General features: G+C 54.0%; 2 protein-coding genes across 2 annotated transcripts; one reads left to right on the forward strand and one right to left on the reverse strand.

Annotated features, from left to right (window-relative positions):
• Positions 1-1895: 1895 nt before the first annotated feature.
• LOC307078575 (tetraspanin-33) lies at positions 1896-9285 on the forward strand. The gene is made up of 8 exons (XM_079740467.1): positions 1896-2021; positions 2097-2154; positions 2729-2853; positions 3162-3236; positions 3553-3648; positions 5477-5605; positions 6975-7136; positions 8153-9285. Exons 1-8 carry the CDS (start codon positions 1965-1967, stop codon positions 8348-8350), a joined length of 900 nt encoding a protein of 299 aa, XP_079596593.1. The 5' UTR covers positions 1896-1964; the 3' UTR covers positions 8351-9285.
• A 1096-nt stretch (positions 9286-10381) lies between these two features.
• On the reverse strand, positions 10382-26169 carry nwd1 (NACHT and WD repeat domain containing 1; the record flags this gene model as incomplete). Its single annotated transcript, XM_079739268.1, has 19 exons — positions 10382-10689; positions 10855-10960; positions 11370-11863; positions 12755-13031; positions 13271-13458; positions 13605-13690; positions 13892-14031; positions 14541-14620; positions 16036-16233; positions 16422-16586; positions 17727-17844; positions 20931-21075; positions 21169-21372; positions 22192-23548; positions 23638-23764; positions 23822-23974; positions 24532-24648; positions 25696-25781; positions 26058-26169. The coding sequence occupies 19 exons, from the start codon at positions 26167-26169 to the stop codon at positions 10382-10384; spliced, it is 4461 nt and encodes a 1486-aa protein (XP_079595394.1).
• Between the last annotated feature and the right edge of the window lie 546 nt (positions 26170-26715).

A 26715-nucleotide genomic window follows, 5' to 3' on the forward strand; every position in this document is an offset into this window, starting at 1 on the left:
GACCACTGGGATCAGACCACTGGGACCACTGGGACCACTGAGACCAGACCACTGGGACCAGACCACTGGGACCACTGGGACCAGACCACTGGGACCACTGGGACCACTGAGACCAGACCACTGGGACCACTAGGACCAGACCACTGGGACCAGACCACTGGGACCACTGGGACCAGACCACTGGGACCAGACCACTGGGACCACTGGGACCAGACCACTGGGACCACTGGGACCACTGAGACCAGACCACTGGGACCACTGGGACCACTGAGACCAGACCACTTGGACCAGACCACTGAGACCACTGGGACCAGACCACTGGGACCACTGGGACCACTGAGACCAGACCACTGGGACCAGACCACTGAGACCACTGGGACCAGACCACTGGGACCACTGGGACCAGACCACTGGGACCACTGGGACCACTGAGACCAGACCACTGAGACCAGACCACTGGGACCACTGGGACCAGACCACTGGGACCACTGGGACCACTGAGACCAGACCACTGGGACCACTGGGACCACTGAGACCAGACCACTGGGACCAGACCACTGGGACCACTGGGACCACTGAGACCAGACCACTGGGACCACTGGGACCAGACCACTGGGACCAGACCACGGAGCCACTGAGACCAGACCACTGGGACCACTGGGACCAGACCACTGGGACCACTGGGACCAGACCACTGGGACCACTGGGACCAGACCACTGGGACCACTGAGACCAGACCACTGGGACCACTGGGACCAGACCACTGGGACCAGACCACGGAGCCACTGGGACCACTGAGACCAGACCACTGGGACCACTGGGACCAGACCACTGGGACCAGACCACGGAGCCACTGGGACCAGACCACGGAGCCACTGGGACCAGACCACTGGGACCACTGGGACCAGACCACTGTGTTTGACCGCTAGCAGTCCAGTTACTCAGTTATTAGGTATTCAGTGTCTCTTTGGAAACCAAATAACTGAATATCTTTATTATTAATTATAATTAGGGTATAATTAGGTATAAGTAGGGTATAATTGTTATTCTAGGGATTAATATTATTATTATTCCGGATAAGCAGGTTTCCAGAAAGTTCCTACAGGGATGCTATAACTTCTACGTAATAACTATTTATGAAAACTTCTGAAACTTGGTAATATTATTATTATTATTATTATTATTATTATTATTATTAATAAACTAATTTCAACTTTCTTACTCTTATTTATATTATATTGGAAAATATTTGTTGGAACTTAGGAGACTCTTGTCTCTTCGTGTCTCTCGTTTCCAAGCTGCACCTCATTGAGCTGACATAGCGACGGTGCTTCCACCTGGTGGTGAAACGTGTTCTACACACCTGGTCGACCGAACACCGCACACAGGAGAGCTGCTGGTCCACAGCTGTGGTACCGGGGAGAGGGGCGGGACACCAGGGCATTAACCCCTTGTACCACACACGCACACACACACACACACACACACACACACACACACACACACACACACACACACACACACACACACACACACACACACACACACACAGACATGCAGGCACGCAGGCAGGCAGACAGACAGACACACACACACAGAGAGGACACATGGGGAGGGGGGGGACAGACACATGGACAGAGGGATGGGGGACAGACACACAGACAGGGGGCGGGGGGGACAGACAAAAGGACAGGGGGCGGGGGGGACAGACACACAGACAGGGGGGACAGACACATGGACAGAGGGATGGGGGGACAGACACACAGACAGGGGGCGGGGGGGACAGACACACAGACAGGGGGCGGGGGGGACAGACACACAGACAGGGGGCGGGGGGGACAGACACACAGACAGGGGGCGGGGGGGACAGACAGACAGACAGGGGGCGGGCTGATGTGTGGAATGCAGGTCAGGTCTGAACAGGTCGGGGCAGCCTAGCTGAGCCGAGGAGCGACGGTGACAACATGAGGGGGTACAGAACCATCAAGTACAGCCTGTTCTGCTGCTGCTACGTCTTCTGGGTACGTTCCTCTCCTCCACAGCCCCCTGCACCCGCTGACCCCCACTGACCTCCTGACCCTCGTCCCGACCCCCAGGTGGCGAGCTCCGTCCTGGTCGCCGCTGGAGTCTACGCCAAGATCGCTAAGGAGAAAGGTCAGAGGTCACTGCACTGCGTACTACACAGAGTATAGTACTACGAAGAGTATTGTCTGTAGTACTACACTGAGTATAGTGCTACAGAGAGTAGTCTGTAGGACTACACAGAGAACAGTCTGTAGTACTACACTGAGTATAGTCTATAGTACTACAGTGATTATAGTACTACACTGAGTGTAGTCTGTGGTACTACACTGAGTATAGTTTGTAGTAATACACTGAGTACAGTCTGTAGTACTACACCGAGTGTAGTCTGTAGTACTAAACAGAGTATAGTCTGTAGTACTATACTGAGTATAGTCTGTAATACCACACTGAGTATAGTATATTATACTACACTGACTATAGTACTACACTGAGTATAGCCTATCGTACTCAGTGTAGTACTACAGACTATACTCAGTGTAGTACTATAATCAGTTTAGTACTATACTGAGTATGGTCTATAGTACTTCTAACACAGATTATAGTCTAAAGTAGTACTAACACACTGAGTATAGTCTATAATAGTGATGAATGGATTGTGTGCGTGTGTGTGTGTGCGTGTGTGTGTGTGTGCGTGTGTGTGTAGATGTGATTGACACTCTGACGATTGACCCCGCCCTGGTGTTGATCCTGATTGGCTCTGTCATGTTCTTCATGAACGTCTTCGGCTGCTTGGGAGCGTTGCGCAACGCCACGTGCCTCCTGCGAACGGTAAAATGACCTGACCCTAACGATCACTGAACGACCCGACCCTAACGATCACTGAATCAATCACGGTACAACCTGACAGACTATAAGCTCAACTATTACTACTATAACCAACCTCCCTAAATGAGTTGTTACTAATAGGACTAATGAGCTGTTACCAACAGGACTAATGAGCTGTTACTAACAGGACTAATGAGTTGTTACTAATAGGACTAATGAGTTGTTACTAACAGGACTAATAGAGTTGTTACCAACAGGACTAATGAGCTGTTACTAACAGGACTAATGAGCTGTGTCTTTCTGTCCTCCAGTTTCTAGGGATACTGTTGGTGATCCTCCTTCTGCAAATCGGAGTTACAGTTCTGGGCTACATCTTCAGTGAGAGGGTAAAGTTGGTAGGGGTTCACATCCTCAGGGTAAAGTGAGCCTGAGAGGGGTTCACATCCTCAGGGTAACGTGAGCCTGGGAGGGGTTCACATCCTCAGGGTAACGTGAGCCTGGGAGGGGTTCACATCCTCAGGGTAACGTGAGCCTGGGAGGGGTTCACATCCTCAGGGTAACGTGAGCCTGGGAGGGGTTCACATCCTCAGGGTAACGTGAGCCTGGGAGGGGTTCACATCCTCAGGGTAACGTGAGCCTGGGAGGAGTTCACATCCCCAGTGGTTTGCAGCGCGTGGTGATGTGTGATTGGTCATTGATCAGGTGATCCAGAGGACGGAGCAGCTGATGCTGAGAGCGCTGGTCGGCTACCGAGAAGATCTGGATCTGGAGAACATCATCGACTTCATCCAGAAAAAGGTGACAGCTCTATTAGACACAGCTCTATTATATAAAGCTCTATATCTAGAGCTCTGTGTGATACAGCTATAGGATGACCAGCTCTATTAGACACAGCTCTATATCTACAGCTACAGTGGGGCAAAAAAGTATTTAGTCAGCCAACAATTGTGCAAGTTCTCCCACTTAAAAAGACGAGAGAGGCCTGTAATTTTCATCATAGGTAAACCTCAGCTATGAGAGACAAAATGAAAAAAAAAATCCAGAAAATCACATTGTCTGATTTTTTAAGAATTTATTTGCAAATTATGGTGGAAAATAAGTATTTGGTCACCTACAAACCAGCAAGATTTCTGGCTGTCACAGACCTGTAACTTCTTCTTTAAGAGGCTCCTCTGTCCTCCACTCGTTACCTGTATTAAAGGCTCCTGTCTGAACTCCTTATCAGTATAAAAGACACCTGTCCACAACCTCAAACAGTCACACTCCAAACTCCACTATGGCCAAGACCAAAGAGCTGTCAAAGGACACCAGAAACACAATTGTAGACCTACACCAGGCTGGGAAGTCTGAATCTGCAATAGGTAAGCAGCTTGGTGTGAAGAAATCAACTGTGGGAGCAATTATTAGGAAATGGAATACATACAAGACCACTGATAATTTCCCTCAATCTGGGGCTCCACGCAAGATCTCACCCTGTGGGGTCAAAATGATCACAAGAACGGTGAACAAAAATCCCAGAACCACACGGGGGGACCTAGTGAATGACCTCCAGAGAGCTGGGACCAAAGTAACAAAGGCTACCATCACTTACACACTACGCCGCCAGGGACTCAAATCCTGCAGTGCCAGACGTGTCCCCCTGCTAAAGCCAGTGCATGTCCGGGCCCGTTTGAAGTTTGCTAGAGAGCATTTGGATGATCCAGAACAGGATTGGGAGAATGTCATATGGTCAGATGAAACCAAAATAGAACTTTTTGGTAAAAACTCAACTCGTCGTGTTTGGAGGAGAAAGAATGCTGAGTTGCATCCAAAGAACACCATACCTACAGTGAAGCATGGGGGTGGAAACATCATGCTTTGGGGCTGTTTTTCTGCCAAGTGCCCAGGACGTCTGATCCGTGTGACGGAAAGAATGAATGGGGCCATGTATCGTGAGATTTTGAGTGAAAACCTCCTTCCATCAGCAAGGGCACTGAAGATGAAACGTGGCTGGGTCTTTCAGCATGACAATGACCCCAAACACACCGCCCGGGCAACGAAGGAGTGGCTTCGTAAGAAGCATTTCAAGGTCCTGGAGTGGCCTAGCCAGTCTCCAGATCTCAACCCCATAGAAAATCTTTGGAGGGAGTTGAAAGTCTGTGTTGCCCAGCGAAGGCCCAAAAACATCACTGCTCTAGAGGAGATCTGCATGGAGGAATGGGCCAAAATACCAGCAGCAGTGTGTGAAAACCTTGTAAAGACTTACAGAAAATGTTTGACCTCTGTCATTGCTAACAAAGGGCATGTAACAAGGTATTGAGATGACCTTTTGTTATTGACCAAATACTTATTTTCCACCATAATTTGCAAATAAATTCTTTAGAAATCAGACAATGTGATTTTCTAGATTTTTTTTTTTTCATTTTGTCTCTCATAGCTGAGGTATACCTATGATGAAAATTACAGGCCTCTCATCTTTTTAAGTGGGAGAACTTTCACAATTGGTGGCTGACTAAATACTTTTTTGCCCCACTGTATATGAGGACCAGCTCTATGAGAGTCAGCTCTATGAGAGCAGCTCTATGAGAGTCAGCTCTATGAGGTGGTGCTCTTCTGGTTCCGGCTCTACTCCCTGCTGTGTGTTCAGTTCCAGTGCTGTGGGGTGCAGGCCTTCACCGACTGGTCTCTCAACGCCTACTTCAACTGTTCTGAGACCAACCCCAGCCTGGAGGCCTGCGCAGTCCCCTTCTCCTGCTGCACCGGCCTGCAGTCCCAGGTCTAAACCCCGACCTACTGACCCCCACCCTACTGACCCCCACCCTACTGACCCTACTGACCCCCACCCTACTGACCCTACTGACCCTACTGACCCCCACCCTACTGACCCTACTGACCCCCACCCTACTGACCCTACTGACCCTACTGACCCTACCCTACTGACCCTACTGACCCCCACCCTACTGACCCCCACCCTACTGACCCTACTGACCCCCACCCTACTGACCCTACTGACCCCCACCCTACTGACCCTACTGACCCCCATCCTACTGACCCTACTGACCCCCACCCTACTGACCCTACTGACCCTACTGACCCCCACCCTACTGACCCTACTGACCCCCATCCTACTGACCCTACTGACCCCCACCCTACTGACCCCCACCCTACTGACCCCCACCCTACTGACCCTACTGACCCCCACCCTACTTACCCTACTGACCGTACTGACCCTACTGACCCCCACCCTACTTACCCTACTGACCCCCACCCTACTGACCCTACTGACCCCCACCCTACTGACCCTACTGACCCTACTGACCCCCACCCTACTGACCCTACTGACCCCCACCCTACTGACCCTACTGACCCTACTGACCCCCACCCTACTGACCCTACTGACCCTACCCTACTGACCCTACCCTACTGACCCCCACCCTACTGACCCTACCCTACTGACACTACTGACCCCCACCCTACTGACCCTACCCTACTGACCCCCACCCTACTGACCCCCACCCTACTGACCCTACTGACCCCCACCCTACTGACCCTACTGACCCTACTCACCCCCACCCTACTGACCCTACTGACCCTACCCTACTGACCCTACTCACCCCCACCCTACTGACCCTACTGACCCCCACCCTACTGACCCCCACCCTACTGACCCCCACCCTACTGACCCTACTGACCCCCACCCTACTGACCCTACTGACCCTACTCACCCCCACCCTACTGACCCTACTGACCCCCACCCTACTGACCCCCACCCTACTGACCCTACTGACCCCCACCCTACTGACCCTACTGACCCCCACCCTACTGACCCTACTGACCCTACTCACCCCCACCCTACTGACCCTACTGACCCCCACCCTACTGACCCTACTGACCCCCACCCTACTGACCCTACTGACCCCCACCCTACTGACCCTACTGACCCCCACCCTACTGACCCTGCTGACCCTAACCCAGATCCCTGGTAAAACCGTCACTTTAATCTTAACCCTGGTAAAACCCTGACCCTAACCAGTCCTGGTAAAACCAGGTTTTTAACCCTATATGAAAATATAGGATGTGTGTGTGTGTGTGTGTGCGTGCATGCGTGTGCATGCGTGTGTGCATGCGTGCGTGTGTGCGTCTAGACGGTGATGAACACCATGTGTGGCTACGGGGTGCAGCGGGCCGAGGGGAGCTCCGCCCAGGAGGAGGTGTACACCGCCGGCTGTCTGGAGCAGATCCTCCGGTGGAGCAAACACCACCTGCTGCTGGGAGGGGGGCTGGCTGGAACACTGCTGCTGGTGGAGGTAGGGAGGAGGAGTAGGAGGAGGAGGAGGAGGGGAGGAGGAGAGGAGGAGGGGGAGGAGGAGAGGAGGAGGGGGAGGTGGAGGGGGAGGAGGAGAGGAGGAGGAGAGGAGGAGGAGGAGTAGTAGGAGGAGGAGGAGGAGGAGGGGGAGGAGGAGAGGAGGAGGAGGAGGGGGAGGAGGAGAGGAGGAGGAGGAGGGGGAGGAGGAGAGGAGGAGGAGGGGGAGAGGAGGAGGAGAGGAGGAGGGGGAGGTGGAGGGGGAGGAGGAGAGGAGGAGGAGGAGGAGGAGGAGGGGGAGGAGGAGAGGAGGAGGGGGAGGTGGAGGGGGAGGAGGAGAGGAGGAGGAGGAGGAGGAGGGGGAGGAGGAGAGGAGGAGGAGGGGTAGGGGGAGGAGGAGGGGGAGGAGGAGAGGAGGAGGAGGAGGAGGAGGGGGAGGAGGGGAGGAGGAGGGGGAGGTGGAGGGGGAGGAGGAGAGGAGGAGGAGGGGGAGGAGGAGGAGTAGTAGGAGGAGGAGGAGGAGGAGGGGGAGGAGGAGAGGAGGAGGAGGGGGAGAGGAGGAGGAGAGGAGGAGGAGGAGGGGAGGAGAGGAGGAGGGGGAGGAGGAGAGGAGGAGGAGGAGGAGGGGGAGGAGGGGAGGAGGAGAGGAGGAGGGGGAGGTGGAGGGGGAGGAGGAGAGGAGGAGGAGGAGGAGGGGGAGGAGGAGGGGGAGGAGGAGAGGAGGAGGAGGAGGAGGAGGGGGAGGAGGGGAGGAGGAGAGGAGGAGGGGGAGGTGGAGGGGGAGGAGGAGAGGAGGAGGAGGAGGGGGAGGAGGAGGAGTAGTAGGAGGAGGAGGGGGAGAGGAGGAGGAGAGGAGGAGGAGGAGGAGAGGAGGAGGAGGGGGAGGAGGAGGAGGAGGAGGAGGAGGAGGAGGGATGGAGGCATGGGCGTTTTTCTGCGTTTATGCGTGTTCTTTCTGTGTGTGTGTGTGTGTGTGTGTGCGTGTGTGTGTGTGTGTGTGTGCGTGCGTGCGTGCGTCAGGTATGTTTGGTTTGTTTGGCAGCAGCTCAGATCTCCAGGATCCAGGTGGAGCAGCAGAGGGTGGAGCAGCAGAAGGCGGAGAGCCGCCAGCGGAGGAAGGAGAGCCTCTGGCTGCCCACCGTCAGCCCGTTCCCTGAGCCGGACGCTAACACTAGCTCCTACACGCTAAGGCAGAGAGCAGAGGCTCACAGAGACTAGCTACATGCTAGCTACTGAGCCCGATGCTCACATGGAAACACCTCTAAGAAACCCCTTTACATAGAACCTCACCACAGAGAACCTTCCATACATAGAACCCCTTCACATAGAACCTCACCACATAGAACCTTCCATACATAGAACCCCTTCACATAGAACCTCACCACATAGAACCTTCCATACATAGAACCCCTTCACATAGAACCTCACCACATAGAACCTTCCATCCATAGAACCCCTTCACATAGAACCTCACCACATAGAACCTTCCATCCATAAAACCCCTTCACATAGAACCTCACCACATAGAACCTTCCATACATACAACCCCTTCACATAGAACCTCACCACATAGAACCTTCCATCCATAGAACCCATTCACATAGAACCTCACCACATAGAACCTTCCATCCATAGAACCCCTTCACATAGAACCTCACCACATAGAGCCTTCCATACATAGAACCTCACCACATAGAACCTTCCATACATAGAACCCCTTCACATAGAACCTCACCACATAGAACCTTCCATCAATATAACCCCTTCACATAGAACCTCACCACATAGAGCCTTCCATACATAGAACCCCTTCACATAGAACCTCACCACATAGAACCTTCCATCCATATAACCCCTTCACATAGAACCTCACCACATAGAACCTTCCATACATAGAACCCCATCACATAGAACCTCACCACATAGAACCTTCCATCCATATAACCCCTTCACATAGAACCTCACCACATAGAACCTTCCATACATAGAACCCCTTCACATAGAACCTCACCACATAGAACCTTCCATACATAGAACCCCTTCACATAGAACCTCACCACATAGAACCTTCCATTCCATCGAACCTCAAGTTGTCTAAATATTCCACTTCAGGTCAAGGAAGAAGTTGTACAATAAAAGATAATTTTAATATATGAATGACTGCATGTGTGTTTAATATATGAATGGGTTAGCCTAACCCTAACCCTTTAATATATGAATGGGTTAGCCTAACCCTAACCCTTTAATATATGAATGACTGCATGTGGACCAGTTCAATGATTTGTGGAAACGATTGAAGCTGATTAACATATAAGGATATATAATATAAATATTATATAGGCTATTGTATATATTATTTATATTATATATTATATACTATATAATTTATGTATAATATTATATATATATATATATATATATATATATATATATATTATAGATTTATATATATATAGACTGAAGCCTGAGAGGAGGACCTCCTGACAGGAAGGATAGAGGGCCAGGACCTGGACCAGGACCAGGACCTGGACCAGGACCTGGACCAGAACCAGGACCAGGACCTGGACCAGGACCTGGACCAGGACCAGGACCTAGACCAGGACCTGGACCAGGACCTGGACCAGGACCAGGACCAGGACCAGGATCTGGACCAGGACCTGGACCTGGACCAGGACCTGGACCTAGACCAGGACCTGGACCAGGACCAGGACCTAGACCAGGACCTGGACCAAGACCAGGACCTGGACCAGGACCAGGACCATTAGCAGAAAGAGGAACCAAAAGCATTAACATCTTTAATGCTAACGATGATTCTTAATCTCTAAACAGTATCATAATTATGAGTGGTACAAAAGTAATTCTATAATTGTGTCATTATATTATATATCATATAGTAATATACATCATTATTATTATAGACTGTTTATAGTCTGACTTAAAGCCAAAATCCGGCCTCACCCTTGCTACATGGTATAAAGTAATCTTCACATATTTATGGCCCCTCTGTACACTCTATCGTACATCGTGTTCTAGCAGACAGGAGATGATCTCCAGAGTTCCAGCTGTCAGTCAAACTACAATCAATAACAATCATTCTACAACATAATGCTAATGCCTCCTCAGGGCACCCTGACCCTAACAGAGCACCCTGAGCCTCCTCAGGGCACCCTAAGGAGTTCTAAGAAGGAGTTCTGAGGAGGAGTTCTGAGGAGGAGTTCTGAGGTGGAGGTTCCCCTGAGGTCCTGGGTTCTACGTCACCACGCAGGTGGTGGAGGAGGGCTGGCCCATGCCCAGGAGGTTAAAGTTCAGCTGGGCGGGGTTGTAGTCGAAGTCCAGCGCGGGGGTCTGGCAGCGGGGGTCTGGGGCCTTCTCCCGGGACGTGAGGCGGCACCGAGCCCGGACGCTCCTCAGGGGGGCGTGGTCCGGGCCCAGCGCTGCGGGGCAGCGGAACACCTCCCTTAGGACCGCCCCCCGCTGGCTTAGCGCCACGAAGCCGTTCCTGTAGGTCAGCATGGAGACGGGGGCGTGGTCGACGCGCTGGAGGAACAGCAGCCGGCCTGGGGGGGGCGGGGTGAGGCTAGCACATGAGCACCTAGCATGTCAGTGGGCCGTAGCATGATGTTGTGTTTGGGAAGCTTGATGTAGCATGTTGGTATCATGATGTAGCATGTCGTAGCATGATGTAGCATGTCGTAGCATGATGTAGCGTGTGAGGAGGGTACCTGTAGCGACGTCCCAAACTTTGATGGTTCGGTCCAGAGAGCCGGTGAACACAAGTTGGTCGCTCTCTGAGAAGGCTGCACACAGAACCTGAACATCGGCCGCCTCCTGCGCACACACCAATGAAATGTTAGTTAACATGTTTACTACATGTTAACCCTCATGGTAACCCCTACATGTTAACTCCTACATGTTAACTATATGTTAACCCCTCATGTTAACTACATGTTAACCCCTCAAGTTAACCCCTCATGTTAACCCCCCATGGTAACCTCAATGGTAACCCCTCATGTGAACTCCTACATGTAAACTTCATCTGTTAACCCCTACCTGTTAACCACATGTTAACCCCTGCATGTTAACTGACCTGCGAGATGTACTCCATGGTGTGGTCCAGCGTCGGGGGGCTGAGCGACCACAGGGTTAGCCAGCCAGAGGCCCCACCCCCCGAGGCCCCGCCCCCCGAGGCCCCGCCCCCCGAGGCCCCGCCCCCCGAGGCCCCGCCCCCCGAGGCCACCAAGGCGTGGAGCCCCGAGTTACCGGCCCGTACGCAGGTGATGGGGCCAGGCCCAGCCTCCAGGGGGGCGGGAGCCGTGGCGGGGCCTCGCGGGGCGCCGGAGGCCCAGAGGCTGAGCTCCCCCCCCCCCGTCCCGTACAGCAGCCTCCCGTCGGCCAGCAGGGCGGCGCAGGAGACGGGGGCCTGCAGCAGGTCCAGGGTCAGGGTCCGGACCGGGCCCTCCACGGCCGGGGCCCCGTCCCGGGTGGTGACCTCGAACAGCGCCAGCGAGCCCTCGTAGGCGGCGGCCAGGCGGCGCTCCCCCGGGTCCAGGGCCAGGGCCTGGACCCGGGGGAGGCTCTCGGGGGGCGGGAGGCACAGGGTCTCCTGGGGCCGGTCCAGGGGGTAGATCAGGACGGTCCCGGTCTTCAGGCCGCAGAACAGCAGCTTCTTGTTGTGGGCCAGCTCCAGACAGACCACCTCCGCCGACACCGCCAGGGTGTCTGACACCCCCCCTGCACAGAGGTCAGGGGTCAGGGGCCTCACCAGGCTACCAGACTACTGGAATACCTAGACCACATTAGACACCAAACCGGACCGGACCGGACCAGACCAGACCAGACCGGACCGGACCGGACCAGACCAGACCAGACCGGACCGGACGGACCAGACCAGACCGGACCGGACCAGACCAGACCAGACCGGACCGGACCGGACCGTACCAGACCGGACCAGACCAGACCAGACCGGACCAGACCAGACCGGACCGGACGGACCAGACCAGACCAGACCAGACCGGACCGGACCGGACCAGACCAGACCGGACCAGACCAGACCGGACCGGACGGACCAGACCAGACCGGACCGGACCAGACCGGACCAGACCGGATGGACCAGACCAGACCGGACCGGACCGGACCAGACCAGACCGGACCGGACGGACCAGACCAGACCGGACCGGACCAGACCAGACCAGACCGGACCGGACCGTACCAGACCAGACCGGACCAGACCTGACCGGACGGACCAGACCAGCCCGGACCGGACCGGACCAGACCAGACCGGACCGGACCGGACCGTACCAGACCGGACCAGACCAGACCGGACCGGACGGACCAGACCAGACCGGACCGGACCAGACCAGACCAGACCAGACCGGACCGGACCGTACCAGACCAGACCAGACCAGACCAGACCGGACCGGACCGTACCAGACCAGACCGGACCAGACCGGACCGGACCGGACCAGACTAGACCGGACCGTACCAGACCAGACCGGACCAGACTGGACCAGACCAGACCAGACCGGACCGGACTAGACCGGACCGGACCAGACCGGACAGGACCAGGACCAGACCAGGACCAGGACCAGACCAGTACAGACCAGCCCAGACTAGTGGACCCACCGTGGACGGCGTCCCAGCAGACCACCTGGGTGCGGCGGTCCGGGTGGACCCAGTAGGCGCGGCTGCAGTCCTTGGCGAGGCCCAGCAGGGTGCAGCCAGGAGGGAGGCGCTCGGGGGGTCTGGTCCGGGGGTCTGAGTCCAGGCTCCACAGGACCACCCTCTGCTCCCCCCGGGACCAGGACACCAGACCCCCGTCTGAGAGAAAGGAGAGCCAGGAGACCGGCGCCTCGGCCCCCTGGAGGCGCTGCAGCAGGGCTCCGGAGGGGAGGCCCCACACCTGCAGAGGCCATGTTAATAACATGTTAATACACAATGTGATACACATGTTAATAAACACGTTAATACACATGTTAATAACATGTTAATACACAATGTGATACACATGTTTATGCACATGTTCATATACATGTTCATACAGATGTTAATACACATGTTCAAACACATGATAATATACATGTTAATGCACATGTTAGAGAGAGAGAGAGAGACAGAGAGAGAGAGAGGGGGGGTCCTCACTCTGATGACGTGGTCTTCAGAGCCTGAGGCCAACAGTGTCGATTCCCTGGAGACACAAGCACTGAGGACCTGGGCCTCATGATGGAGCTGGGCCTCCTGGTGGAGCAGAGCCTCCTGGTGGAGCAGAGCCTCCTGGGGGAGCTTGGCCTCCTGGCGGAGGCTGAACACCAGCAGGCTTTTCTCACATCCTGGAGAACATAGTACTACACAGTAATACTGCAGTACTATTACTGTACAGTACTACACAGTACTACTGCAGTACTATTACAGTACAGCACTACTACAGTAGACCCCCCAGTCAGCGCTTCAGGACACTAGAGAACAGGACACTCACCTGCTAACAGCAGCCTCTCATCCTCTGTGGCCATGAACAGAGAGCAAGGCATCATGGGAAACGGAGTCTCAGTCCGGTGGCCACTCCTGGAGACCTGAGAGACACCGGAGCAGTCTTAGATATCCATGGGTCATACTATACACAGACCTTCTACAGCCTCTAGCCCCACCTGGTGTAAGAGCCCGTCCTCTGTCAGAAGGACTAGCCGACCCAGCCTGGGCAGCATCAGCGACCTCAGGACCTCTGGTGACCCCTGACCCCCAGGTGACCCCTGACCCCCAGGTGACCCTTGGTCCTGTTGGGAGATGTGGACGGCCCCGGCTCCGGTCCGCGTCACCACATCGGCCCCCAGGACCCCCAGGACCTCCGACCCTCTGGTGAACAGGTTCAGCAGCGGAGCCATGGAGCCCAGCGCCCAGCTCCTCACCTAGACCAGGACCAGGACCACAGTTAGACCGGGACCAGGACCTGTGAGCCACTTAGAACCCATACCTAGACCTAGTCCAGGTCCAGGACCAGAGAGCGACTGAGAACCTGTATATTGACCTAGACCAGAGGACCCACTTAGACAACGACCAGGTCCATAGAAACCACTCAGAACCCACTTAGACCAGGTCCATAGAAACCACTCAGAACCCACTTAGACCAGGTCCATAGAAACCACTCAGAACCCACTTAGACCAGGTCCATAGAAACCACTCAGAACCCACTTAGACCAGGTCCATAGAAACCACTCAGAACCAGGATCAGAGAAAGACTTAGAACCCTAGACCAGGACTAGGAGCAGAACCTACTAAGACAAGGACCAGAGAACCCACTTAGAACTCAGATCTAGACCAGTACGGTAGAACCCACTTAGAACCAGGACCATAGAACCACCTAGAACCCAACCCACCCAGCATGCTGTTTCTATAACATGACCAGAGGTATATCTACTTGAGTCTTGGTGTAAATGAAGATCTGGTCGGTCTGCTGTGATAGGTGAATGGAGGCGGGGGTGGAGTCAGGGTCCATCGCTGATTGGACACAGTACACTTGTTTCCCGGACAACAGGCTCCACCTACTGAGAGAACCGTCAGCAGCCAATGACAGACAGTCGGTTCCGCTGTCAGTCAGTTTAATGGTCAGGACAGCAGCTGTAGAAGTACACACCCAGTCACCTGTTATAAACTCCCCCAGACACAGCCTTATAACATGTTATTATAAACTCCCCCAGACACAGCCTAATAACATGTTATTAAAAACTCACCCAGACACAGCCTCATAACATGTTATTATAAACTCCCCCAGACACAGCCTAATAACATGTTATTATATATCTCACCCAGACACAGCCTAATAACATGTTATTATAAACTCCCCCAGACACAGCCTAATAACATGCTATTATATATCTCACCCAGACACAGCCTCATAACATGTTATTATAAACTCCCCCAGACACAGCCTAATAACATGTTATTATATATCTCACCCAGACACAGCCTCATAACATGTTATTATAAACTCCCCCAGACACAGCCTAATAACATTTTATTATAAGCTCCCCAAGACACAGCCTAATAACATGTTATTATAAACTCACCCAGACACAGCCTAATAACATGTTATTATAAACTCACCCAGACACAGCCTAATAACATGTTATTATAACTCACCCAGACACAGCCTAATAACATGTTATTATAAACTCAACCTGACTGGGTGAGGACCTGTGAGAGGCCTACCTGTGTGTGAGGACCTGTGAGAGGCCTACCTGTGTGTGAGGAAACGTGAGAGGCCTACCTGTGTGTGAGGACCTGTGGGAGGCCTACCTGTGTGTGAGGACCAGTGGGAGGCCTACCTGTGTATGAGGACCTGTGGGAGGCCTACCTGTGTGTGAGGACCTGTGGGAGGCCTACCTGTGTGTGAGGACTTGTGGGAGGCCTACCTGTGTGTGTGAGGACCTGTGAGAGGCCTACCTGTGTGTGTGAGGACCTGTGAGAGGCCTACCTGTGTGTGAGGAAACGTGAGAGGACTACCTGTGTGTGAGGACCTGTGGGAGGCCTACCTGTGTGTGAGGGACTGAGGGAGGCCTACCTGTGTGTGAGGACCTGTGGGAGGCCTACCTGTGTGTGTGAGCAGGTGCAGCAGGCCGAGGGCCGAGAGCCTCCAGATCAACACAGAGCCGTCGTCTGAACCGGAGGCCAGGAGGTCCCCACACACACACACACACAGCACTGCAGGCACACACACACACACACACAGACCAGTAACACAGGGACACCAGTTACTAAAAGACAAGCGACACAGAGATACCAGCAGCACACAGAGAGACCAGAGAGACTGCAGCAGATAGAGTTACCAGCAGCACACAGAGAGACCAGAGAGAGACTGCAGTAGATAGAGAGATACCAGCGGTAGAGAGAGAGACCAGCGGTACAGCGCCCACCTGTGCGGCCCCCGGCGAAGCTGTGTCTCAGCGGGCCCCCGGGGGCCGTGAGGAAGGAGCTCTTGGGCACCAGGACGGGCTCCTCACAGGACAGAAGCCACGCCTCACACTGGCCCACCAACCGGCCAATCAGAGATGGGAAGGCGGCGCCCAGGGAGAGGAGGCGGCCCACCAGCTCAGAGAAGAACAGAGCTCTGTCTGGGAGAGGACGGACGGCACCAATCAGGACGATGCTCTACGTCAGCTGGGCTCTGATTGGTCCTACTGACCCATGTGACATTAGCTGTGCTCTGATTGGTTCCACTGACCCATGTGACATCAGTTGTGGCCTGATTGGTCCTACTAACCCATGTGACATTAGCTGTGCTCTGATTGGTCGTACTGACCCATGTGACCGCCCAGCTGGTCCACTCCGGGTTTGAGGAGCAGTAGGGTGTCGTGAAGCAGTGCACTCTGGGTACAGCTCATGAGGTCAGCACACATCCGGAGATCCTCAATCACACTGTCTATCCCACACAGCCTGGTCTTACAGTAGAGCCAGTCTGCATTACCTGATACAGGGGTTAGACAGTACAGAGAGGGGTAGGGGTTAGACAGTACAGAGAGGGGTAGGGGTTAGACAGTACAGAGAGGGGTAGGGGTTAGACAGTACAGAGACAGGTCATTAAGGAGCAGGTAGGGGTTAGACAGTAAAGAGACAGGTCATTAAGGAGCAGGTAGGGGTTAGACAGTACAGAGACAGGTCATTAAGGAGCAGGTAGGGGTTAGACAGTACAGAGACAGGTCATTAAGGAGCAGGTAGGGGTTAGACAGTACAGAGACAGGTCATTAAGGAGCAGGTAGGGGTTAGACAGTACAGAGACAGGTCATTAAGGAGCAGGTAGGGGTTAGACAGTAAAGAGACAGGTCATTAAGGAGCAGGTAGGGGTTAGACAGTACAGAGACAGGTCATTAAGGAGCAGGTAGGGGTTAGACAGTACAGAGACAGGTCATTAAGGAGCAGGTCGGGGTTAGACAGTACAGAGACAGGTCATTAAGGAGCAGGTAGGGGTTAGACAGTACAGAGACAGGTCATTAAGGAGCAGGTAGGGGTTACACAGTACAGAGACAGGTCATTAAGGAGCAGGTAGGTGTTACACAGTACAGAGACAGGTCATTAAGGAGCAGGTAGGGGTTAGACAGTACAGAGACAGGTCATTAAGGAGCAGGTAGGGGTTAGACAGTACAGAGACAGGTCATTAAGGAGCAGGTAGGGGTTAGACAGTCCAGAGACAGGTCATTAAGGAGCAGGTAGGGGTTAGACAGTACAGAGACAGGTCATTAAGGAGCAGGTAGGGGTTAGACAGTACAGAGACAGGTCATTAAGGAGCAGGTAGGGGTTAGACAGTACAGAGACAGGTCATTAAGGAGCAGGTAGGGGTTAGACAGTACAGAGACAGGTCATTAAGGAGCAGGTAGGGGTTAGACAGTACAGAGACAGGTCATTAAGGAGCAGGTAGGGGTTAGACAGTACAGAGACAGGTCATTAAGGAGAAGGTAGGGGTTAGACAGTACAGAGACAGGTCATTAAGGAGCAGGTAGGGGTTAGACAGTACAGAGACAGGTCATTAAGGAGCAGGTAGGGGTTAGACAGTACAGAGACAGGTCATTAAGGAGCAGGTAGGGGTTAGACAGTACAAGTTGTGTCATACCAATGACCTCTTGCTGTAACTCCTCCCACAAACCAGCATGGAGCAGCTGATAGGGCAGCTCCTGAAGCTTCCTCATATTAGCCAATCCTGGAGCAAACCACAGCGGTTGGGGCGGGACCTGGAACAGACTGACCAATCACATACTGCCATGGAGCACTGCTAGTACTGGTTAGTACGATAGTCCTGCTGTACTAGGTCCCAGTACTAGGTACAAGTACAAGTACTAGGTACCAGTACTAGGGTACAAGTCCCTTAGTTATATTGGAGTACCAGCCGAGGAATAGGATAGTACTGCTGTACGAGGTACTAGCCTCGTGCATGGCAGTACTCTGTTAGCTCTGTAGTAAACAAGTTCTAATTTGATCATAATTTGAGTACTGCAGTAATAGTAGTACTTTGGCTGAGGAATTGCAGTAAGGTGGTAATGTAGTATGTAGTATTACTATAGTAGTAGTAAGGTAGTAGTTCTATAGTATTATATAGTTATTTGCTTGTTAGGGAGCCTATTGTTCCATCTGGCCAAGGACTGCAGATGGAAACTAACCCTAACCCTAACCCTAACCCTAAACTAACCCTAACCCTAAACTAGCCTTCTGGCTAAATCTGGCATATTTACAGAAATGATTATTAATATGCACTGTCCCTGTCAAATAAACAAATAAAGAAAAAACTAGTAGTAGTACTGTTGTAGTAGTACTGTAGTAGTAGTATTATTGTAGTAGTACTATATAAGTAGTACTGTAGTAGTAGTGTAGTAGTAGTACTATAGTAGTAGTACTGTAGTAGTAGTACTATAGTGGTAGTACTGTAGTAGTAGTAATATAGTGGTAGTACTGTAGTAGTAGTACTGTAGTAGTACTATAGTAGTAGTACTATAGTAGTAGTAGTGTAGTAGTAGTACTATAGTAGTAGTACTGTAGTAGTAGTACTATAGGAGTAGTAGTAGTAGTAGTAGTACTATAGTAGTAGTACTGTAGTAGTAGTACTGTAGTAGTAGTAATATAGTGGTAGTACTGTAGTAGTAGTAGTAGTACTATAGTAGTAGTACTGTAGTAGTAGTACTATAGTAGTAGTACTGTAGTAGTAGTACTGTAGTAGTAGTAGTAGTACTATAGTAGTAGTACTGTAGTAGTATTTTTTACTTGACTTTATTGCCATACAGCTCTGTACAAGTTGCTGGGGTCTCTGTACATTTGTTTCAGTGTGGTCATGACATACATAACAAAGACCCACACAGAAGACACACAGAACATAGAACTTAGAACACAGAACATCATTTCATAATGCAGTATCCACCAACATATAGGCAGATAAAGAAAGAAGGACATCCCCACACATAAGACATACAGACACTAACACCTGGTGGACAGGCCAGGGTAAGTACTGTAGAACTGTTGTAGTATTACTATTGTAGTAGTACTATAGTAGTACTGTAGTGGTAGTATGGTAGTAGTAGTACTGTATTAATACTGTAGTGGTAGTCTTGCTGTAGTAGTACTGTAGTAGTAGTACTGCAGTAGTATTACTATTGCAATAGCACTATAGTAGTAGAACTGTAGTAGTAGCACTGTACTAGTAGTAGTACTATAGTAGTAGTACTGTAGTGGTAGTACTGTAGTAGTAGTACTGTACTAGTAGTAGTACTGTAGTGGTAGTACTGCAGTAGTAGTACTGCAGTGGTAGTATGGTAGTAGTAGTACTGTATGAATACTGTAGTAGTAGTCTTGCTGTAGTAGTACTGCAGTAGTAGTACTATAGAAGTAGTACTATAGTAGTAGTACTGTACTAGTAGTAGTACTATAGTAGTAGAACTAAAGTATTAGTACTATAGTATTGGTACTAATGTAGTAGTGCTGTAGTAGTAGTACTGTACTAGTAGTAGTACTATAGTAGGAGTACTGTAGAAGTAGTACTATAGTAGTAGTACTGTACTAGTAGTAGTACTATAGTAGTAGTACTAAAGTATTAGTACTATAGTATTAGTACTAAAGTAGTAGTACTGTCATAGTAGTACTGTACTAGTAGTAGTGTTATAGTAGTAATACTAAAGTATTAGCACTATAGTAGCAGTACTGTAGTAGTAGTACTGTACTAGTAGTAGTACTATAGTAGGAGTACTGTAGTGGTAGTACTGTAGTAGTACCTTCCTGTCACTCAGCAGTAGGGTCCGGGGGGGGCAGAGCCTTACCCTTTAATAATGTGGGGCGGGGCACGCAGGGCCGCTCTGGGCCCGGGCCCTCCACCGTGTCACAGGGGGCCCCTTCCACGCTTAAAGGCCCCCCCAACAACAAGCGAGAGGATACATTGCTTAGATTCCTGTTACTCCAACCGCTTCGAATGACTTTAAAGTTAAAGCCAATGCCGACATGCAAGTTGAGATACCCGTGATTTTAGGTAAACTGTTTCATCATGGTGGGAGTCAAAGTATAGAAAGTAAAATCTTTAAGAAATCCCTAAAACAATCTTGAAAATGAATAAATTGGGGATTTTTCTGTTAATCTATGTTGTTGCTTTTCGTATTTAAACAAATAAATCCATGATGAATCGCGATGAAAAGGTAAGGATAGCTCTGTGTTCATGTAAGGTTGCAAAATGGTATTTTGACTTTTCCTCAAACTCAAACTCCCAACATTTTATAATATAGCAGGTGAGGCTTATATTATGCCCCAGCCAGGCCTTCTAATCTGTTTGTCATTTTTCTATATCCATACGTTCTTAGAACTTCTGATCTCTTTAAACAAATTTGTTAGGGGCACCCGGTGGCTCATCAGGTAAAGCGCGTACCATTAAAGGCTCAGTCCTTACCGCAGCGACCCAGGATCGATTCCTGACCGTGCTCCTGTGCTGCATGTCTTTCCCTCTCTCTCCCATACCTTCCAGTCTATCCTACTCTGCAATAAAAAGGATGAAATCTTACAAAAAAAAGAACAATTCTTCAAAAAATGTGTAAAGTATTTTTGTTGGACTAGCCTCTTATAGGCCTATACTGCAGATCTGGTTCACTAGTGTGTATGTGCCTAGCCAAGCCACTTAAGGGGGCAAGCCAGCTCAACTAGGTGCCGGTCTAAGCCTGGATTAATTTGGGGGGTTGGCACCGTAATGAGAATAGCCTATGTGGACCTGAAAGGAAGCAAGTAGGCTGATGATGAGTTTAATGTAATGTATGTGTGTAGTTGTAGTACTGTAGTAGTACTGTAGTAGTACCTTCCTATCACTCAGCAGTAGGGTGCGGGGGTGGAGGGCCAAAGGCTTCAGCTTGCCGCTCCACAAACCCAGGAAGTACTCTGACAACATCCTGTTCCTCCTCTGGTCTCCTAGGTAACGCCCACGGACCGCCTCACAAAGCTGTCTGCACACACACACACACACACACTAATAACTAGTTAGGATAGGTTAGTAATGAGCTAGTTAGGGATGGTGAGTCAGGTAAGTCATGGGTTACTGGTGTTTGAAGTCCAGCAGCACCACGCCCTGGGTCCAGCTCTCGAGCAGCAGGGGGTCCAGGTCCAGGCGGAGGCCGGCCCACAGCAGGGGGGGGAGGCGCAAGGGGGAGGGGCGCTCGGGGGGGGCGGGGCGGTACACCTCCGAGAGGACCTCATCGTCCAGGGACAGCAGGTCACACAGCTCCGTCTCCAGCAGCCCGCACCTGAGGACCAGTGGGACCAGGAGGACCAGTAAGACCAGTGGGACCAGGAGGACCAGTAAGACCAGTGGGACCAGGAGGACCAGTAAGACCAGGAGAACCACGAGAACCAGTAAGACCAGGAGAACCACGAGAACCAGTAAGACCAGGAGAACCACGAGAACCAGTAAGACCAGGAGAACCACGAGAACCAGTAGCACCAGGAGAACCAGTAGCACCAGGAGAACCAGTAAGACCCGGAGAACAACGAGAACCAGTAAGACAAGGAAAACCACGAGAACCAGTAGCACCAGGAGAACCAGTAAGACAAGGAGAACCACGAGAACCAGTAAGACTAGTAGAACCAGTATCACCACGAGAACCAGTAAGACCAGTAGAACCAGGGTTAGGGTCAGGGTCGGGGTCAGGGTCGGGGTCGGGGTCAGGGTCAGGGTCAGGGTCAGGGTCAGGGTCGGGGTCGGGGTCAGGGTCAGGGTCGGGGTCAGGGTCGGGGTCGGGGTCAGGGTCAGGGTCAGGGTCGGGGTCGGGGTCGGGGTCAGGGTCAGGGTCGGGGTCGGGGTCGGGGTCAGGGTCAGGGTCAGGGTCGGGGTCAGGGTCAGGGTCGGGGTCGGGGTCAGGGTCAGGGTCAGGGTCGGGGTCGGGGTCAGGGTCAGGGTCAGGGTCGGGGTCGGGGTCGGGGTCGGGGTCGGGGTCGGGGTCGGGGTCGGGGTCGGGGTCGGGGTCGGGGTCGGGGTCGGGGTCGGGGTCGGGGTCGGGGTCGGGGTCGGGGTCAGGGTCAGGGTCGGGGTCGGGGTCGGGGTCGGGGTCGGGGTTAGTGACGACCTGCTGAGGGCGATGTATCCCAGCGCGGACGCCACCAGCTGCCGGCCGTGCCTCTCCTCCAGGGACAGGAGGATGAGTGCCATCATGTCCTGCAGGTCGGCCCCCAGCCTCAGCGCGGTGGGGGGGGTGTAGGAGGTCCAGCCCAGCGCCTCCCAGAGGATCAGCCGCAGGTGCAGCGGGCTGCCCGTCTTCTGGAAGCTGCTCAGCACCACCTCCCGCTGCTCCTCCGTCAGCGTCCTGCGGGCGGAGCTCAGGGTGCGTCGCACCACCTCCCGGCCCTCCTCCAGGGTCAGCCCGTCCACCGGCACCAGGGCCCCGGCCCCCAGCCGGCCCCGCAGGGCCCCCAGGGCCGGGGCGGCGGTGGCGGCGGAGAGCAGCAGGTGGACGTTTGGCGGGACGGCGGCCGGCAGCCAGTGGAGGTCCTCGGCGGAGAGGAGGTCCACGCCGTCCAGGACCAGCACCAGGGACTCCCCCCGCCGGGACACCGCCGCCAGCAGGGCCCGGAAGGACCGCACCTGCTCCGCCTGGGGGCCCGGCGGGCCTGGGGGGGGCAGGTCGAAGGCCAGGCTCACCTGCAGGGCCAGGCTGTGGAGGAGGGCCCCCACGTCGGGCCGCGCCCCCCTGGCGGGGGCCAGGAGCCGCAGGGCCACCACGGCGCCGGGCCCCAGCACGCCCAGCAGCTCCCGGGCCAGCCGGCACAGCAGGGCCGTCTTGCCGGCCCCCGGGGCCCCGTGCAGCACCAGGGGCCCGTGGGGGCCGGCCGAGGCCTCCCACAGGGCCAGGCTCAGCCGGCCCAGCAGCCCCTCCCTCCCGCACAGCTCCCGGGAGCGCCGGAGCCCCTCCAGGTTGTGGCGGCTGACCTCCTCCAGGAGCCGGGAGCGCTCTCCCCCCGGGTCGGGCCGGCCCCAGCTCCTCCTGCTCCCCTGCTGCTCCTCCAGGAGCCGGGTGACGCGGCCCTTCATGTGAGCGACCAGCTGGCCGCAGAGCGCCTCCAGGTAGGCGGCGTGCTCGCGGCGCCGGGGGTCCACCGACCCCCCGTTGAGCTCCAGGCTGTGGCGGTGCAGCGCCGGGGGCCCCTGGGGGCCCGCGGCCGCCAGCCGGGCCTTCAGGTCGAGGAGCAGCGCCCGGGCCCCCGGGTCCAGCCCGCCCTCCGCCGCCGCCGCCGCCAGGAGGCGGGCCAGGCCGCGCTTAGGCCCCTCCTTCACCGCCGGCCGCGGGGCGTCTCTGATGAAGAGCAGCGCGTCCCTGTGGGCTCCGCCCCCCCGGCTCTGGGCTCCGCCCCCCTGGCTCTGGGCTCCGCCCCCCTGGCTCTGGGCTTCGCCCCCCAGCAGGCCTGTAGTCATCTCAGCTTCGGGGGCTAAACACATGAACACATGAACACATGCTGGCTCAGAGATGCATTTTGTGTGTGTGTGTGTGCCTGCGTGCGTGCATGTGTGCTGTCACCTGATTGGTAGAAGCGGTGGACCTGCTCTGCGGTGAGCTGACCTTTGACCTGGGCCTTGGAGGCCGCGTGGCGGAGCGCCATCTGCAGCCTCGCCTCGGCGGAGCGCCAGGAGGCGGAGCTAGCCTCCTGCTCCGCCCCCGGCCCCCCGTAGGAGGGGAGGTGGCTCCTGATTGGCTGGAGGACGTAGGTGGGCGGGACAGCGTTGGTGTCCCTGAGGAACCATTGGCCGAGGAGCTGGAGGTCGTCGGGGGTCAGCCCCGCCTCCAGGACCTCAAAGAGAGGCTCTGGGAGGAGGCGGGGCAACGGCCGCTCCCCGTACTGGGAGCCCAGCAGGGCCTGGGAGTGGGAGGGGCCACACACATGAGAGGGGGAGGGGCCAAGCATATGAGAGGGGGAGGGGCCACACACATGAGAGGGGGAGGGGCCAAGCATATGAGAGGGGGAGGGGCCACACACATGAGAGGGGGAGGGGCCAAGCACATGAGAGGGGGAGGGGCGAAACACATGAGAGGGCGATGTTGTCCTATGAGAGGGTGAGGGTCTCACTATGAGAGGTCAAGGGGCCAAACGCATCAGAGGGTGAGGGGCCAAACACATGAGCAGCAGGGTCTGGGGGTCACCAAACAAATGAGAGGGTGAGGTGTCCTATGAGAGGGTGAGGTGTCCTATGAGAGGGTGAGGGTGTCCTATGAGAGGGTGAGGTGTCCTATGAGAGGGTGAGGTGTCCTATGAGAGGGTGAGGGTGTCCTATGAGAGGGTGAGGTGTCCTATGAGAGGGTGAGGTGTCCTATGAGAGGGTGAGGGTGTCCTATGAGAGGGTGAGGGTCTCACTATGAGAGGGTGAGGTGTCCTATGAGAGGGTGAGGTGTCCTATGAGAGGGTGAGGGTCTCACTATGAAGGCGGGGCCCAGCGAGGTCCTCTCACACGTCTCCATCTCCTTCAGGGCGAGCTCCACCTCCCGGTGATCCCCCCCGCTGGGACTCCGTAGTCCCCAGCGCAGGTCCACCGCCTGCACACACACACACACACACACACACAGGTTCTAACTATGAGAGGGTGAGGGCTCCCACTATCAGATGGTTAGGGCTCTCCCCATGAGAGGGTTAGGGCTTCCTGAACCCTACTATAGTAGGGTTCAGTAGGGTTCAGGGTTCAGTAGGGTTCAGTAGGGTTCAGTAGGGTTAGGGTTCAGTAGGGTTCAGTAGGGTTCAGTAGGGCTAGGGTTCAGTAGGGTTCAGGGTTCAGTAGGGTTCAGTAGGGTTCAGGGTTCAGTAGGGTTCAGGGTTCAGTAGGGTTCAGGGTTCAGTAGGGTTCAGGGTTCAGTAGGGTTAGGGTTCAGTAGGGTTCAGGGTTCAGTATGGTTAGGGTTCATTAGGGTTCAGGGTTCAGTAGGGTTCAGTAGGGTTAGGGTTCAGTATGGTAAGGGTTCAGTAGGGTTCAGGGTTCAGTAGGGTTCAGTAGGGTTCAGGGTTCAGTAGGGTTCAGGGTTCAGGGTTCAGTAGGGTTCAGTAGGGTTCAGGGTTCAGTAGGGTTCAGGGTTCAGGGTTCAGTAGGGTTCAGTAGGGTTCAGGGTTCAGTAGGGTTCAGGGTTCAGGGTTCAGGGTTCAGTAGGGTTCAGGGTTCAGGGTTCAGTAGGGTTCAGGGTTCAGTAGGGTTCAGTAGGGTTCAGGGTTCAGTAGGGTTCAGGGTTCAGTAGGGTTCAGAGTTCAGTAGGGTTCAGGGTTCAGTAGGGTTCAGGGTTCAGTAGGGTTCAGTAGGGTTAGGGTTCAGGGTTCACTATGGATAGGGTTCAGGGTTCAGTAGGGTTCAGGGTTCAGTAGGGTTCAGTAGGGTTAGGGTTCAGGGTTCAGTATGGATAGGGTTCAGGGTTCAGTAGGGTTCAGGGTTCAGTAGGGTTCAGGGTTCAGTAGGGTTCAGTAGGGTTCAGGGTTCAGTAGGGTTCAGGGTTCAGGGTTCAGTAGGGTTTAGGGTTCAGTAGGGTTCAGGGTTCAGTAGGGTTCAGGGTTCAGTAGGGTTCAGGGTTCAGTAGGTTTAGGGTTCAGTGAGGGAGACTCACCTGGAAGACCAGTCCCAGACTGCTGCAAAAACTTCTGACTTCTGGAAACGCCTTCTCCAGAAACACACGCCTCTCACTGCTGGTATCTAGAGGAGAGGACACTGCTGGTATCTAGAGGACAGGACACTGCTGGTATCTAGAGGACAGAACACTGCTGGTATCTAGAGGACAGGACACTGCTGGTATCTAGAGGAGAGGACACTGCTGGTATCTAGAGGAGAGGACACTGCTGGTATCTAGAGGACAGGACACTGCTGGTATCTAGAGGAGAGGACACTTCTGGTATCTAGAGGACAGGACACTGCTGGTATCTAGGGTACAGGTGTATTCCTCTACTAGGTGTGAACTAGTTCTTTGCTTACCGCCGAAGGTTGAGGAGATGAAGACTCGCACCATGTTGGAGGGGGTCTGCCTCCCGCTGGCTCTGCCCCTCAGGACATCCAACATCTCCTCATTCAGACTCATCTTATCCATCTTCGTCCGCCTCTTCCCGGGTCCTCAAACCGCCCCTTAAGGAGGTGCTCTGGTCTTTAGGAGGTGCTCTGGTCTTAAGGAGGTGCTCTGGCCTTTAGGAGGTGCTCTGGTCTTAAGGAGGTGCGCTGATCTTTAGGACCACCGCCCCTTTAGGAGGTGCTCTGGTCTTAAGGAGGTGCTCTGGTCTTTAGGAGGTGCTCTGGTCTTAAGGAGGTGCGCTGATCTTTAGGACCACCGCCCCTTTAGGAGGTGCTCTGGTCTTTAGGAGGTGCGCTGGTCTTTAGGAGGTGCTCTGGTCTTTAGGAGGTGCTCTGGTCTTTAGGAGGTGCGCTGGTCTTAAGGAGGTGCGCTGGTCTTTAGGAGGTGCGCTGGTCTTTAGGAGGTGCTCTGGTCTTTAGGAGGTGCTCTTAAGGAGGTTGTCTGCTCTTCTAATCATCTGTTAAGTGAAGCTCTGAGACAGCAGGGAGCGGCGCGCGGCTAGACGATGCTCCTCCTCCTTGGGGCGCAGGTGATCCACCTGCTCCCTGGTGACGGTGTCAATATGAA

Source organism: Pollachius pollachius (genome assembly GCF_949987615.1).
Source record: "Pollachius pollachius genome assembly, chromosome: 7".
Lineage (NCBI taxonomy): Eukaryota > Metazoa > Chordata > Actinopteri > Gadiformes > Gadidae > Pollachius > Pollachius pollachius.

Coding starts and splice junctions, on each gene's coding strand:
- LOC307078575 (XM_079740467.1), top strand. CDS start 1,965: ATGAGGGGGTACAGAACCATCAAGTACAGCCTGTTCTGCTGCTGCTAC. Junction 2,155..2,728: donor CAAGATCGCTAAGGAGAAAG/GTCAGAGGTCAC, acceptor GTGTGTGTGTAG/ATGTGATTGACACTCTGACG. Junction 7,137..8,152: donor GAACACTGCTGCTGGTGGAG/GTAGGGAGGAGG, acceptor TGCGTGCGTCAG/GTATGTTTGGTTTGTTTGGC.